Source organism: Protopterus annectens, chromosome 7.part0, assembly GCF_019279795.1.
Source record: "Protopterus annectens isolate FY-2018-M chromosome 7.part0, PAN1.0, whole genome shotgun sequence".
In the NCBI taxonomy this organism is placed as follows: domain Eukaryota; kingdom Metazoa; phylum Chordata; order Ceratodontiformes; family Protopteridae; genus Protopterus; species Protopterus annectens.
Window position 1 is genome coordinate 1,629,635,074 of NC_056739.1, and position 16,452 is coordinate 1,629,651,525.

At 32.9% G+C, this 16,452-nt stretch overlaps 1 protein-coding gene across 1 annotated transcript in view; it reads left to right on the plus strand.

Annotated features, from left to right (window-relative positions):
* Positions 1-16,452, plus strand: part of RFT1 (RFT1 homolog) — an 871,244-nt gene that overhangs the window by 92,073 nt on the left and 762,719 nt on the right. The window contains exon 3 of the mRNA XM_044078176.1: positions 9,338-9,454. Within this exon, the coding sequence (XP_043934111.1) occupies positions 9,338-9,454 (117 nt within the window). The remainder of the gene's footprint in view (positions 1-9,337; positions 9,455-16,452) is intronic.

Here is a 16,452-nt window from a genome sequence, read left to right on the forward strand (position 1 = left end):
ACTTATAATCAATATCACTAACATGTATTATGTATATCTAATATTTGTTTACTTTAAAACTTGTACAATAAATTACTCATTATACATCATCTTTGAGAAATAGAAACATTACCAACATTATTCTTGAGAATACCCTTGTATTATCATATTAAAACTTTTTATAGTCATATTAACAATGTTATGTTTATCTATTCTATATAATGTGTACATTATCATAAAAGCATTCTAACAATCTTGAAAGAGAGAGCAGAGGAGAGAGAGAGAGAAAAAAAAAAGATACCCTTTTAGTTGTTTAATATAAACTTGTAGTGATAGGTTCTTATTATATGTTTATGTTCATTTGAATTTAATAACATTTATTATCTAAGGCTATTATGTCTCAGAATATTATTTACATTAGAGTATTCATATTTTCTGCCATAACAGTACTATTAGTAGTTTTAAAACTTTAAACTACATGTACTACAAGCTTCCTTCTCTTACTTGTTCTTACCATTTAAATAAAAATTATTATTCTTAGTATATGAGATAAAAGAAACAGACTACAAAGCAATGTTGATCTCTAGTTATGCATGAATCATTGTGATGAAAGCCTGCTATATCTCATATATCTGCACTGCAGCTTAGAATGTATCACATGACACTTTCTTCTGAAATAAAATCATAGTAATGCACATACTTATTTATCTTTGTTAAAATAAATGCATTATAATGTTATATATCATTAAATTATATGCACCTATGTGCATTGAAATGCAGCAACTATATAAGCTTTCAGAGTCATATATGCATGAGTTTAGCTACTACGCATTCTAAGCTATTTCATTTGTTTACTATGGCATATTAAAACATTAAAAATCATTATAACTTTTACATTTTATAAGTAACATCTTAAATAAGTAAGTTATTATAAAGGAAAACTCACATTTTGTTGTCATAAAATTCATTTTTCATCACAATACCGCATTTACAGCAGTTCTACTTCCTGAAACTGGTTTACTTCTTGAATTTGCGACGTGTCTGTGTGAAATCAGGGGTCAAAGTTCAAAATGGCTGCTTTCAGCTTCTCTGTGCATTTGCTGAATGTTGAAGCTTTTAAATCGGCTCGAGGACACTATTCACGAGGATACCTATAACTAAAATTGTCTCTTATAACATTCTGGTGGGAATTTTAGTAAAAGTAAGTGACAAACATTCATTTTCAATGTAAAAGGATTTATACAGTGTAAAACCTTCTCGAAGCATTCCACAAGTCATTGCAGTCTCTATGGCAGTGAGACCAAGCCTTAAATTATTTAACATAAACATTTCTTAAATTTATGTGTCCCATTTCATTTTCTCATTCAAAGTATGTTACAAACACACATCAGTATTATTAGAACCTTGTTACTTCTTAATAAAAAAAAAATATCTAGATATATATTTACTTGCTGTTTCTTTTAGTAAAGTAAAACCTGAGACACATTACTTACAACTGCTTTAGTTCTAGTCAGCTACAGTTATATCATATTATTTGATATTATGTGTTTAAGCAATTTTAAATATAGTATAATATAAAGCAGTTTTATTTAAACAGCATAAATAATTTTAAAGAGATAATATTTTATTTTTCCCCCTTTTTCCTTATTTTCATCTTTCCCCCCTCTCTGCCCCCCTCCCATATATGTTTAGTTTAAATAGAGTGCTATTATTTAAAGTAAAGAAAGAAAAAAAAGATATAACATATTACTAACCTTAGATCTCTTAGTTACAGAAGAGAAACAAGTTGATTTATATCAGGTTATTTGTTCCTCATGTAAGTTTAATTATCCATAAAACAAACTTCAGTTCTTGCACATTAGTATAACTTTGTACAAATCATTAAGATATTTATGGTTTTCTTGTAAATGCAGAAAAAGTTCAAAGAAATATAAAACATGTCATTTGTTTTTTAGTCTCTTTTGTTTCTCTGATGTCTTCCAAGATGTTCCTGTTGCCATTCTTTTTAACGAAGGACTTGCCCATTCCATATCCTCTATTTTGTCTAGTATTTTATTTTTTTAATATATACCAAAGCAGAGTCCAGGTCTTCAAAAATTTTAGGGCCATCAGGTAAAAAGATTTTCAGTTTGGAAGGAAATAAAAGATGAGTTTTGAACTGTGCTTTCTTAAGCTCTCTTATTAATGGTAAAAAGACCTTTCTTTTTGATATTACCAAAGAGGAATAGTCATTGTCAAAGCGCACAGTTGCTTCATTAATTTTTATAGGTGATTTAGCCCATGCAGATTTTAATACCATCTCCTTGTCATAAGATGATAAAAATCTTACAATAACTGATCTAGGATAATTTTTATTTGTATTAGAAATGGATAAAGATCTGTGGGCTCTTTCAATGCCAAAAGAAAATGCCTCTGACAGATCTAAAGTTTTGGGAAGCCAAGTGTTTAAAAAAGATGTAATATTGTTACCTTCTATATTTTCTGGCAGCCCAAAAATCCTTATATTGTTATGTCTGAATCTGTTTTCCAAGTCATCTAGTTTGGATTGAAGGTGGGTGTTTTGTTTCAATAAAAATTCAATGTTCATTTCTTCTTCCTTAATTCTGTTATCCATATCATTAAGTGCCTCTTCTATACCTGTTATCTGGGCTTTCTGATGTTGTAAATCTTGGTGTAGCACATCCATTTGTTTTGTGGTTTTCTCTATAAAATTGTCAATTTTAACATCCAGTTTATCCATTTTAGTTGTTAGTTGCTGTATAGTTGATAATAATGTCTGAAGCTCTTTCTTAATGCTGAAATCCTGACTGTTAGCCTTACTCGAACTCATTCTGAACAGAAATGATGAGAGAGAATTTTCCAAAAGGATTTCTGATAGGAAAATCAGTTAAATTTTCTTTCTTTTTTGAATATTATTATAAGTAATAATAGTCCAAATGTTTTTAGAAAGAAAATTATTCCATTACTTGTGTTTTGAAGTAATCATTTCCTGTTAATGTAGTTATGTTGGTGGAGCTGAAGAAATCTGCTGCTACCCTATGTTCATCCTTGGCCACGCCCTGTAATATGATTTCTGATTTGAGGCAGTTGTATTTTACTTCTAAATAGCTGTTTTTATATGAAAGGGTTAATTATTTCATGATGTTGAAGTTTTGTGAGGAAACTGGTGGTCTGTGTGACTGTTCTCATTGTGGAGATTCATGACATGCAGTGACAAGGCAGCTTGAGTGTTTTTTTTTTTTGCTTTCTGTAAACTCTAAAAGCTTCAAGATCTGAATTTCCTACCAAAAATGCTTTTTTCTTCACTAGTGACAACTTCTGTTGAGCATGAGCCTATTTAGATACTTTTTAACAAATTTATTAAGCTGCAGCTTGAGGAAACAGTGATGACATCATTTGACCTTTTGAACTTGTTAAGTGGTTGTACTTAGAATTCTTTTCTCTTGAAATCCTGTTATCCTCCACTAGATACTTTAAATGGTAAATAATTAGTTCTGATAAAAATGTTTAACTTCTTTGAAAATATCTATGTTCTTTTATAGATTCATACATTCTACAGATTCATTGACACTATTAGTAACTAAATTACATCAAGTGAACTAGGAGCTGCATTAGAAAACTCATTATGCATATTAACATCAGACTTATGTTATATAACTAAACAGAGGGTTGTGAGGTCCCCTTTTTTTCTCACTCTCTCTCTATCTCTCTCCCCTTTCCTGTTGAAAGACGTCAACATAGATATTGTTAATACAGCAACCTCTCCTTTGATAACCACATTGCCACTGTAGTCAGAAAGTCCTTCTATATGGCACATCTCATTATAAAAGGTTTCTCATCCATGAAGAAAGAGGTCATAATCACTCTCTATTCGTCCCTCGTTAGACCTATTATAGAATACAATGCCCATTTGGTATGTATCTCACTAGACACCTCTACAACAACTGGAAAGGCCACAAAAATATCTCACTAAGAGGATCTTAGGCCTTAGACACATGCTGTCTATGGACAGACTCAAATAACTCCAGCTATACTCTGTCTCTTATCGCTTACTTAGAGGCAATCCCTGCTTGACCTACAAAGCCATGTCTGACCCAGAGCTGCTGGATATGCTACATCCCAATCCCTCTGTGCCACATGCTCCAGGGACCTTAACCTCATTACCACAATAAACAGAACATGCCAGAGGGACAGGTTCCTAACCCAGAGACTTTCCATACTCTGGAACAAACTTCCTATTCACATCAAGCAGAGCACTTCACTGGTCCTCTTTAAGAGAAATCTTGACGAGTGGGTGGGTAACAGGAAGTTCACCGCGGGGGATCATTTCAGTGGCCTTGCTTGACAGGGGCACTGGGAACTAACTTTGGTGGCATGATGTCAGGGAATCTTCTTGGTCTAAGCTTATATAGGCTCCAGGGCCATTAGCCTAGTACACTCCTATGAATCTGTATGAGTAGTATGTGTATAATTGCAAAATATAATAGTTATGTTGTAATGTTTATATATATATATATATATATATATATATATATATATATATATATATATAGTCAACAGATCCTTACATGAAAAATGTTAGATGACTGACAAAATGGTTAAATTATCTGATGTTTCTTGAAAAGTCTTGGAAATAATGACAATCTTCTTAACCTTCAGCTTCTAATGTTTATACATTGATCTGATATGTATTTCTGGCATATCTACGTATTAGAGGTGCTATTATCATATGTGACATTCATATAGCTTCAGATATATTGGACACTCTCATTCTGATGTATATTTCATGGATTCAAATTTCTTTAGTTACTTTCATAATGCTTTACCTTTTTGTTTTTATACTGTATTCTAAGCAGAGGTGGATAATTTGTGTCGTTTGGTATTGGAGAGGTGGTGGATAGATGGTTTAGTTACTAAACCAGAAACTTTAAGTTTCATGTATGTGTTTGTAAATAGTTTGGGATTTTTGAAAGTAGTGCTTAATATATGTTATGCATCCATGATAAGTAAGTTTTCAGTAGATTTCAAGTCAACACGGAAGAAAGGTCTTTCAGTTAGTAATAACATACACATTATAGTCAATGTCTTATAAATGTTTATCATTAAATATTAATGGTTTGAACAGTAATGTCAAAAGAGGTGGTTTTCTTAAATATATCAGAATGCATAAAGCCCAGATCATCTTTTTACAGGAAACCCATCTATTAAAAAAAGATCCACAAAAATACTCATTCAATAGCTATACCATTCCGGATGATTCATGTTTTAAGACTAAAAGAAGGGGCACTCTTATTCTATGGAAAATACTCATACTATGCCAAGAATTATAGATACAATTTCAGATAAAGATGGGATGCTAAGCATGGTTATTTTGGAAGTCAATAGGAAGTTTGATTAATACATACTGGATACCAGGACTGAGTACTAAATATGTTGACAGATATTTGGACCTGATTCTTTAAATGCAAAAGGGGAAATTATAGCAACCGGTGATTTTAACTGCCTGTTATCAGGCAATGATGCTTCTAAAAATGGTAAAATAAAACTAACATCTCAAGCCAAGAAGTTAACATCTCAAGCCAAGAAGTTAAATGACTTTACAAACCAGATGAACCTTAAAGATATAAAATATACATGGTCTAAGAAAACATTATTCCTTATTCTATATTCACTATTCATATCGGTTTGGTACAGAAACAAACACTGATAAGGTCTTTGTATCAAATAATATATACTCTAAAATAAGTGACGTATCTATAAGGACTTGTCTACTTTCAGACCATAATGCTGTAAACTTTACATTAACTACACATACAGATGATTTAAAATTTCTACTGAGAATTCCTGCTTACATAACTAAGTTAAATGACTTTAGGGAACTGATAATGAAAGAAATAGACATGTTTATGGAAACAAGTGATAATGGTGAAGTGACTGATACTATACTGTGGGACACCTTGAAAGTTTATATATATGGTAGAATAAAAATTTGGTACCTTAAAAAAGGAGAGAGTGGGACAAAGAACTTTTAGACTTACAAAACACATAGACAAGATTATTAACCAAATAATAAAGTAGCACATAACGAAATTACTAAGTTAAATCAAAAATACGTAGAAGTTCTGAATTATAAGGTAGCCATAAACCTGAAAAAATGAAATTACAATCTTATGCTGTAAATTCCAAATATCTAGATAAAATAGCAGTAAGATCCGAAATAAACAATCAGAATCTTATTAATGAGATTAAATATAAAAGTGATGGTTCGGTTAGGAGTACATATAACTTAATGGGCATATTAGAAGTGTTCAAAACCTACTATAAAGATATAAATAATAACACACCACTTTTGGAGACAGCTAATGTAAGAAATACTTTTATTCAAGAAACTATAACTACTAAGGTGTCAATGCAACAAAATAACATATTAAATAAACAAATAACACTAACAGAAGTGAAACAACAAATAAAAAATGTAAAAGATAATAAAGCTCCAGGACTGGATGGAATAAATCCTGAACTATATAAGATTTGTCCTGAATATATAATAAAGAAACTGATGAGTGCCTTTACTATGGTTAAACAAAAATGTATAACACCCACATCATGGAAATACTCAATTATCTCCCCCATATTAAAACAAGATAAGGACCCCAAATCTTGTGATTCATATAGGCCAGTTTCGTTACTAAACACTGATTATAAAATTTTCCTGACAATATTAGCTAATAGGATAAAGAAAGAATTTCCTAATCTAATATATAATGATCAGACAGGGTTCATTCTTCATAGAAAAGTGCAAGATAACATTATTAAATTACTATCATTAATAGACATAGCATGCAAATACAAAAAACATCTAACTATTATCAGCCTAGACATAGAAAAGGCTTTTGATTCTATTAGTTGGCTTATCTACAAAGAATTCTGATCGGTTTTGAATTCTCCTTAGATTTTGTCAACTTATTAATGAAAATTTATAGTGGGGCACAAGCTTATGTGAAAATCAGATCATGTCTATCCTCATCACTGGAAATCCTCAAGGGAACTAGACAAGGTTGTCACCATTATTGTTTGCTCTTTCAATGGAACCTTTTGCTACATATATCAGAAACAAGCAAAATATAAAAGCCTTTCAAATTAATAAGGACTACTGTCCTAAGATACAATTATTTGCTGATGATATGTTGTTAATGTTGGGTAATATTGATGGTTCTTTGCATGATGTTATAAATACCTTAAGCAAGTTTAAAAGAATTTCAGGGCTTAAATTTAATAATAATAAATCCAAAACATTACTAATTAACAGAAAGATCAACAAAAACCTAAGAGAGAATAGCCTGTTTAATTGGGAGAATGATGTATTAGAATATTTGGGTGTCAGTATAAAGAGTACATGGAAAAAGTCTGTTAAACTAAACTACAGTAATTTAATAACCACCATTAGTGAACTACTCAAAAGATGGAATAAAATGTTCTTCACAATGGAGGATAGGCTCTCTTGAATTAAAATGATAATTTTACATACTACCCCCTCCCAAAAACTTATTAAAAAAATTTGATTCCATGCTACTTACATTTTTATGGTTCCCCTTAAAACATAGGAGCGTGTGTAAACGGCACATTAGAGCTTGAAACAGTAATGGGATAGTATTCCCTAGCTTAGATATTTATTCAAAATCAGTTATAATTAATGTAATATTACATTGGATCACACCTACCTATATATCTGGCTGGAAAACAATGCATGAAATTCATGTAACTGATGTCAGAACTATAGAAAATCAATTTAAGGAACAATATGGAATAAGTAGAGTTCATTGGCTTTTACATGAATTTTGTTTATTTAATAAGAAGTTTGATAATTTTTCTTATGGCATTAATAAAGTATTTAATAACTTTAAAAATATAATTGATTGTAATTACAACATTAAACAAGTTCTGCTTCTTATATTCCATATAGCATACTCCTCTGATTGCCTAGATTCTTTCAACATCAATGTGATGCAAAAATTAAAGGAAAATAACTTGATATTCTGGCATCAGTTTATTAAAAATAAGAGTATTAAACCACTAAACTCTCTTTTATGTAGTTTTGATAATAGTCAAGACAGTTGGTTGTTTATACACTCAATACGGCAGTTTATAGAAAACAAAATGAGAGTATCAATCAACCTAGAGACTGAATCTATACCTAGTTTGTTTCAGCTTTTTATTAGGAGTCTTGAAAAGACAGATGATCTAAAATCAAGTATCTGTCCTATCTATAAGACACTAAGAGAAGACACTCTAAAGTCTGACTCATATTTTTGGAATTACTTTGTAAAGATTAATGGAGAACAAATATCTGATGAATCCAAAAAATTGCTGTTGAATTCTATGTATGGTACCTCTACTTCATTATATTGGAGATTGTATACATGGAAATTTATGAATAGGAGTTTCTATACTCCGCATAAAATAAATCTTGTACTCAAAAACAGTGAAAGTAAATGTTAGACATTTGTTGAATTACTAGAAGCCAACTGGGTTCACATGTTCATTTAATGTAGAAATGTTCAATACTGAAAAGACTTCAGATATTTTGTAAATGCTTTATGGTCTGAGAACTGTCATATTTCTAACTCACTAATCCTATTCAATGTTCCTATACCTAATGTAATACCTAAATCTCAGATTCAGTTACTCTGGTCAGTTCTTGCAATTGCCAGAAAAGTTATTACTTTGAACTGGAAAAGTAAACAAGATGTGATGCTTAAAGATTTTATTAATTTATCAAACGTTTGTAAAAAAGAACTGCAAACCATTTGTTACAAAACTCATAACATTACTCATAAAAAATAGCATGGCAAAAACTGGAAAACCTTTTGAACAAATACTGATAACTTCACATGGTTAAAATAATTTTTGTCATGGATGAATGTAAATATTGTAAATAGTTTTGTTATTGTTTTATTGTATTTTTATATGTACATTAGTGTATGTTTATAATGAAAACAAAATAAAAATGTTTTGGAAAAAAAAGGAATTTGCATGGGCACTGAAGCACTTCATATTTCATTATTCATAGTATTGGCAGCTCAATTGAGTTAACCTATAGGGTTGAGACTGTTTCACTCTACATGTCCATTGTAACATTTATGGCAGCCATTACATTTTCTCTTCTTGCAAAGGTGGGGCAGATTTTGTTTTTTTAATTCACTGTAAGCATTTTGATGGCATTGGCAGCTGCTTTGAGTGACTTCAGAAATCAGGCAGCAGAACTTAAACTTCTGAAACATTGTTTTCTTCTATGTAGTATCATATGATGATTTTACTTCTGCAGATGCCTTTTTACTATAACATTTTTATTTTACAGGCTGACACTACTTTATACTACCGTTGTCTTCCTGGCAAGAGAGGCATTTCGTAGGGCCTGTCTGAGTGGAAGTAATGAGCGAAACTGGACTCAGGTTATCAATTTGCTTTGGATAACGTAAGATTTTTTTCACTATTAGTATCTACAGATATTATTTTGAGAAACGGAAGAAACATTTAGCTTCATGTTGTGTACAGCTAAGCACCCCATGAATTAGAAGGCATGGAAATGTAATGAATAAGAGCGACTCAGTAGGTCTAAAGCAGTGTAGCATTAGTTTTCAATCTTTTGTTAACTGGGGAAGTGAACTGATCCTTGTAGTGCCCTGCCAGCCGTTGACCAGATAAAGGCAGAGGCAAACATGACATAAATGAATTGTTTTGCGTTGCCAATTAACCAGAAAAGCTTATCTTTAAGAGGTGAGAGTAGAGGGCATGCATATTGTGATGCTCTTATTTTCACAGATGAAATAAAATATTTAAAGCCGTGCTTATTACTTGAGTTGGTTTGTGTTTTTGTTATGAAGGATGTATATCCAATTCTCAAGGGTGGTAGAGGTTTGCCACTTCCTTTTAGTAACTCACTATTGTATGTTACTTACAGTTTTTAACTTTCAATGTCTTTTCATTTACCTGGACGTTTTTTTTCTCACTGTTTTTCACTTTAGTGTAAAGTCATTACGCACATGCAAGCAATTTTATATAGAGTAATATATTTTAACTGTGTCCGTTATGGAAATGTATGTGCACCTCCTAATATTTCATGCCTGATATTCATCAAGGCAAAAGCCTGAAGATTGGACATCAATAACTGCATATGTATTCCCTTTGTGGATGGTGCTCCATCTTGTCTTTCTATGTGTGTGTATTTGTCAGTATTTGGCAAATGTGACATCTGATAGGGAAACCAAATGAAGGATAGTGAAATGACTCAATGAAACAGTGAGTCTATGACTGTAAGCTTTTTCTTTTTCTCCTATTTTGTGTGATAGTTTGGCTAGGAGTTGGGAATTGAGGACAGCACCCCTGCTAGACCTGGGGCAGAGTTTCTTTTCTAAGGAGAAATGGTTTTAAACTTGTTTCTATGAGTTATAGCCAAAATGAGTTGATGTTCGGTAATTGATTAGAAAGCCATTCAGTGGGTAAAGACAAGTCACTATGCATGATGTTTAGCAGCACTGTGTACATTTTATTTCATTGGAAGCCATTATACATTAGTGACTTTATAAAAGGAAAAAAAAAAACAAGGTGAGAGTTTCACAACCAATCACTGTTACAGTGCCATACTTAAATAATTACCCAATTACACCAACTATTTTAATAGAAATAAAGTATAAAACTAGTATGGAAATTTTCTTAACTCTAAGAATATTTCAAGTTCAGTGAACTATATTATGTTTTATACATGCATTGCTTTCCTCTATTGTGCCCTGAAAAACAAAATTCAATATATAGTAACCATACAAACTAGGAAAAAACTGTTTATCTTATGTGGGTGGGTATAGAGATGGTACCATTCCTGTTTGTGCATTATCCTGTAGTTGTTAACTATCTGTGCCACCTATTCACTACCCCAAAAACAAGATGTAAAACTGAGCACAATAGATTTCACTATTTTACTCAGAAAGTTTTCATTTTTTGTCTACCTGCTGCTTGCATGGCATGGGAGGCAGAAGTGAATGATTCTTATGGGAGAATTATGCATTGAATTTTTATTTATCACTTGTTACTGTAATTCATTTGTATTTGAATCTAATTCTACAACGTGTGATACCCTTATTTTTGAGTGCCTTTCATTTCTTTGAAATACAGATGATCGATTTCCGCTTGATTCTGCATTTCATCAAACTTATTTGGTTGATGTGTGTAGAATTAAATGAAAATGAATCATGTGCGTGTATTTGAATGTGTATGAATATGTGTGTATCTATGAGTGTGCGCATGTATTTAAATGCATTTGTGTGTATGCACTCTGTGTGTCTGTGTGTGTGTGATTTTCGTTCTGAGTGAGTTTCTGGATGTTAGTGCAAGATCATATAAGTGGGAGAAGGAGTTTTCCTTTTTCTCTACTGTTGTCTGATCTCAGAGTTAGTATATTTAATTAGCATGGGGGTGCAGAGGACCTTGCCCCCATGCAAAGAAAAACACTATTTATATATATATATATATATATATATATATATATATATTTATGCATGTTTTACTTTTAATTTAGTGTGTTTGGTATATTGAAATGTTGAATTTGTGATATTCGATGTTTCAGTATAGACCCTTGTTCCCTACTTGTTTTCCTTATTTCGTTATTATCGTCAGTCGTGATCTGCACTGGATCAGTAATTTTATTTTCTGTCTTCTCACACTAACTTATATCTGGGCATTCTGTGGTGTGCACATTGTCTAGTCAGTTCTTTCAGTTGAATGTCATTAAAATTAAAATTGTTGAATCCCATTATTGTAAGATAGTGTGCAGATTTATTTCAATCAAACAATGTTGTTTGCTTTCAAATGTCAGACCTGCTGCTGCATCTCATTCTCATAGTCTGCTAACTTGAAGTATAAAAGTATATTACATAAGCCAGGAGACACTGACTGTCTTGAAGACTCTCCAACACTTTATGCCATTATGATCTTTCCATCTTCATCTCTCTGGGTTAAAAGCATTGTGAAAACATTTCATCTACATATGCTCCACCAAAATGATTTTGCAATGTATGACAAGACAGAGAGTGTATCTTACCTAAGCTGAGTTATTAATACGATAGCCAAAACATTTTCACATATCCTCACGGTTTTAGATTTAGAACCATACTTTTCGGTCCATACCTGTCTACATTTTTGATTTTTATGAGATATGTTAGAACATTATTATCCCACTCAGTTTGGAATCTTCCTCTTTAATCATGTGGCATGTATTGATAGTTTAAGAAGTAAGGGTAGTATTCATAGTCATTGCACTTATGCGTAGTGCAGTTTGCATGGGATACAACTAAGTACGGCTTCTGAGAGATTCATAGAGGTACACTGTGCTTAGCTGCAACCATTTTAGTCAACTTGTGAAAAACGTATGGAAATGAGGTAGTAATGAGATGTAGATGAGGTATGCCTTAAATCTGTGTAACAATCTTATGTAAACAAATTCTTTTTCCTGCTTGTTTGAGATGCATAGTCACTTTCTTATGCACCTCAGCACCATGTGCAAAATGCCTTATAAAAGGTGAAATTGTGCCTTTTCTATCTACTTTGCAGTTAATGAAGAAACTTGCTATAGCTGCTCGCCTAGCTATTTCTTATGAGTTGCTAGTATCAGCTGCTCTAAAACCGTAGGAATGGATATAAGCAAAGATCATCTCATTTTATTTATTTATTTGCTTGCTTAATTGTTTGTGTAATAATAACTGGTAAGCAGTGTCAGTGGAACAACAGGTAGCCCACTTGCCTTTAGTGCAGATGGCTTAGTTTTTGCCATACCAGGTAGATAGATTGCTGACAGTGCAGTGCAGCATAAGGAATGTGTTGTACTCCTGAGTATGTTGTCTTTTGGATGAGATGTTAAACTGAGGTCCCTTCTGCATGAGTTGTTGCTAGCTTAGGTGGATGAAAACAGTCCCATGACACTAGTTGAAAAGCGTAGGTTAAGCTCCCCGGTCAAATTTCCCAACCCCGGGTCTCCCCTAAGAAAGGGATGCTAGCCTAGTAACCCTGTCAACAAAGGATATATTAAAAATAAATAAGTAGATATTTATATATTGTTTGCTTGCACTTGTATACTGAAATGGTCTGGCTGGCCTGAAAGACCTCCTTTCAATGAAGACCCATGGAGAAAAGTTCCACAAAAGAAAAAGTACAAATAATTAGCAAAAATACAATTATCACAATTTTGTTAAAATTTTAAAAATATTAGCATATTCAGTGTGATGAAAATTTCAGTAGGATAAAATAGTTTTATGTATTGCAAAACAATGTTCAGAGGAAAAGAAATGTAATAATAGTGGTTATTGGCAGAGTTACTGAAAAGGGTAGGAGAGCTGGAGATGTAGAATTATACTAACCAGGAGCTGAACATGAGCATACATATATACATGCATACATACATCTGCAAGACTGACATGTATACATGCATATGTATTTATATTTTAAAATAACTGGAAATGCATTCGACAACTGACTTAAAGTATGTAGACCAAATTAAACCATGCTATCTGTATGAAGGTTAAATTCATTTAACCTGCCTAGCACTAGGTGGAAGTCATCTATTAGGGTTAAATTTATGTATATTTGCCATATTTTTGTAAAAGTTTCATGGTTGTTTCCAGAATAGTTAGTGCATATACAAAATGTTTGAGCTCAGCTAGCCGTTAAACCCAGGGTGCATACCTCACAACCCCCATGAGCTTTATAGATCATAACAGAGTGTCAGAAAGAGAAGCACTTTCTTATTTTCCGCGAAAAAGATCTTAATATACTAGATCCTGTTTAGTTAGTCATAGTGAAGTTTTGTATAGGCTTGGTTTATGTATTTAATAAAGCATGTACACATAAGTAATGTCATGTATTTAGGTATATTTAGGAGGAGCGAGGTTAAATCTGAGAGACAAAATCATAGCAATTGAGAGGTATGGGTACAGGTAGAGGTTGGGATGGGGGCAAAGCAACAAGTGTATGAACTGCATACTTAGTATTTCAAAGATGATTTGTTTATCTTCATCACTTTTTAGGTCTGACTGTAAAGCCTTCTCCTTTGAAATAAAATTGAAGTCAAAGATCCCTTCCACCCAAGATACCTTTAGAAATTTCTCTAAGACAAACTCCGTAATCCTTGGTGATACATTGGGAAACTTCAAATCCCCACAAAACCCATTTAACTTCACTGAATACATGAAAATGTAGGGTCTATATTATAAGTTCGAAAGCTTAAAAGAGCGAACACTTTTATCGAGCTGTAAACATCAAAACCACTAAATTGTGAAGCCATTTTCGGGACTTTGCCATTTCCTCCACTGTGGTATGATCACAGAGTTGGTATATTTAAGTGGGGGGGCATAAAGCCCCCCACTTTATTTTGTGTTTAATTTTTTTTTTTTTTTTTGCAGAACAGCGATTTTCTTCCCTGGGAAAAAAAAAATCGCTGTTCCGTGTCTTCACTATTTAGTGGTTTCGATGTTTAAAGCTTGATAAAAGAGCGTTTGCTCTTTTAAGCTTTTGAGTTTATAATATAGACCCGAAAATGTACACCACCACATTATACCAGCATATAAACGGCTTCATAAATGCTGCTGTACCCTGTAGGAACAAGCACAATGTAAACCCCAGAAACAAACCCATGTAGTGGAACCGCAATATCGACAAGTCTTATAGCAAAAGGAGAATTTTGACCAAAAGTAGGAAGAGTAATTCCAAGAATGACAGAGCCCTCATCACTGAAATAAACAAATAAATCAGGAGCTTAATAAAATCTAGCAAAGCCAGGTTTGAGGCTCAAATAGCTACCCAAACCAAGGACAATCACAAGGCCTTTTTATCTTTGTTTGTAATCTCAAACGTATGAAGCAACAGTGTGCTAAGCTGATAATAATAATGTTATCTACACTGAGGCTGACGATATAGTTTACCTAATGGCCAGTACATTTGACTTTAACTTTACCTCTCTGACCCCTCTGTCAGTCCTTCAAGATATATCTGAAACTTAGGGATGACTGCAATTAGGGATATATACACTTGACAAGAGGGGACTGGAATTTATTGGAGGAAACTGGCAAATGAACCAGGGTATTGGGAGCAAATAACTATAGAGGGAAAGATGATAGAATGGGAAGATGCCATGAATTTATTTAGACTGCAGGTTAGAGATTGCCTTTCCTGTCAAGGATTGATATCAGAGTATAGGCAAAAAGAAAGAATTAGGGAACTCCTAAATTAAAGACCAGCACTGATAGAGTTTTTAATCTAGAACAGAAGCTGCCATTAAAGAAACAATGATTAGAAAAGTGTATAAAATGATAATTATAAGAATCAAGGAGATTAGAAAGGATTGGGAAGAGAGATTGGATAAGCAATTCACAAAGAAACAATGGGAGAATATATGTATGTGTCCCAAATATGCAGCAAAATCTAGAAGATTTAGGATTTTTGCTTGTCAATGTTTACATAGATATTTTATTCCCCAAGTTTTATTCCCCAAGTTTATTCCCCAATCTTTTTCTGTTTAAAAACTGTAATAGCTTGTTGTCTTAGGCTATTTTGTCCCACCCTCCCTCCCTGTTGGTGTCTTGCTCTTATACTTGGTGGCTTTGCAGTTGCCCGCCCCTACTGTGACACACCTCCCAGTCTAGTGTCATTAGCTCATTCTTCTTAATACAGAGAGAACATTTGATAAGGCCTTCTGTTCCTCCTTTTTACCTTTTCAAAAAGTAAAACAAAACTTTTTTTTCTTCTTCGCCTGAACCTTCTTGTGTTCTGACTGTCCTTCTCAAACATATTGGAAATATACAGTATATTTCAGAGCATTTGTTATAACTGTATTTGCTATAACCGATTTAAGTATTTTTTTCTGGCTTTTGAATATTTACTGCTTAGCGACTGCATCTTAGCCTGTTTATACAGCTCTGCATTCTATTTAAACTGTTTTTGTGTTGATTAACTGTTTTGCACTCTTATTTGTTGCTTAATTTTACCTGTAGGCTAACACACTCAAGTGTGCTAGCCATAAAAGCATTTATAGCATTTACTGTCTGTTTTTTTTTCCTTGTCTCTGTAAAAAAAAAAAAAAAATCTCTTGTTTTCCCACCTTACTGAACTAGAGTAGTCCAGTTTCAGAGTTGCTGATCCCTGGGCTTTGTTTTTAGTTCCTGTTACTGATCCATTGCCTTATTAGGAAGGAGGAAGTTTCTTTGCTTACCAGTGGGAGTGGGAAGCACTGAGCAGCCTTTTTGTCCGAATTGGTGAAGTTTCAGCCAGAAACTAGTAGTCTATTGGTCGTTTTGGGCCAATTCCTAGCTCCTTTCAGCCCCCTGCTATAAAACACGCTAAACACGTGTTTCCAGCTTGTACCAACTCTGCACAGCTCCTCGTGTTGGCCTGCAGAGTGATCCAAGCAACAGAGAGCTAAAAGAGTGACTT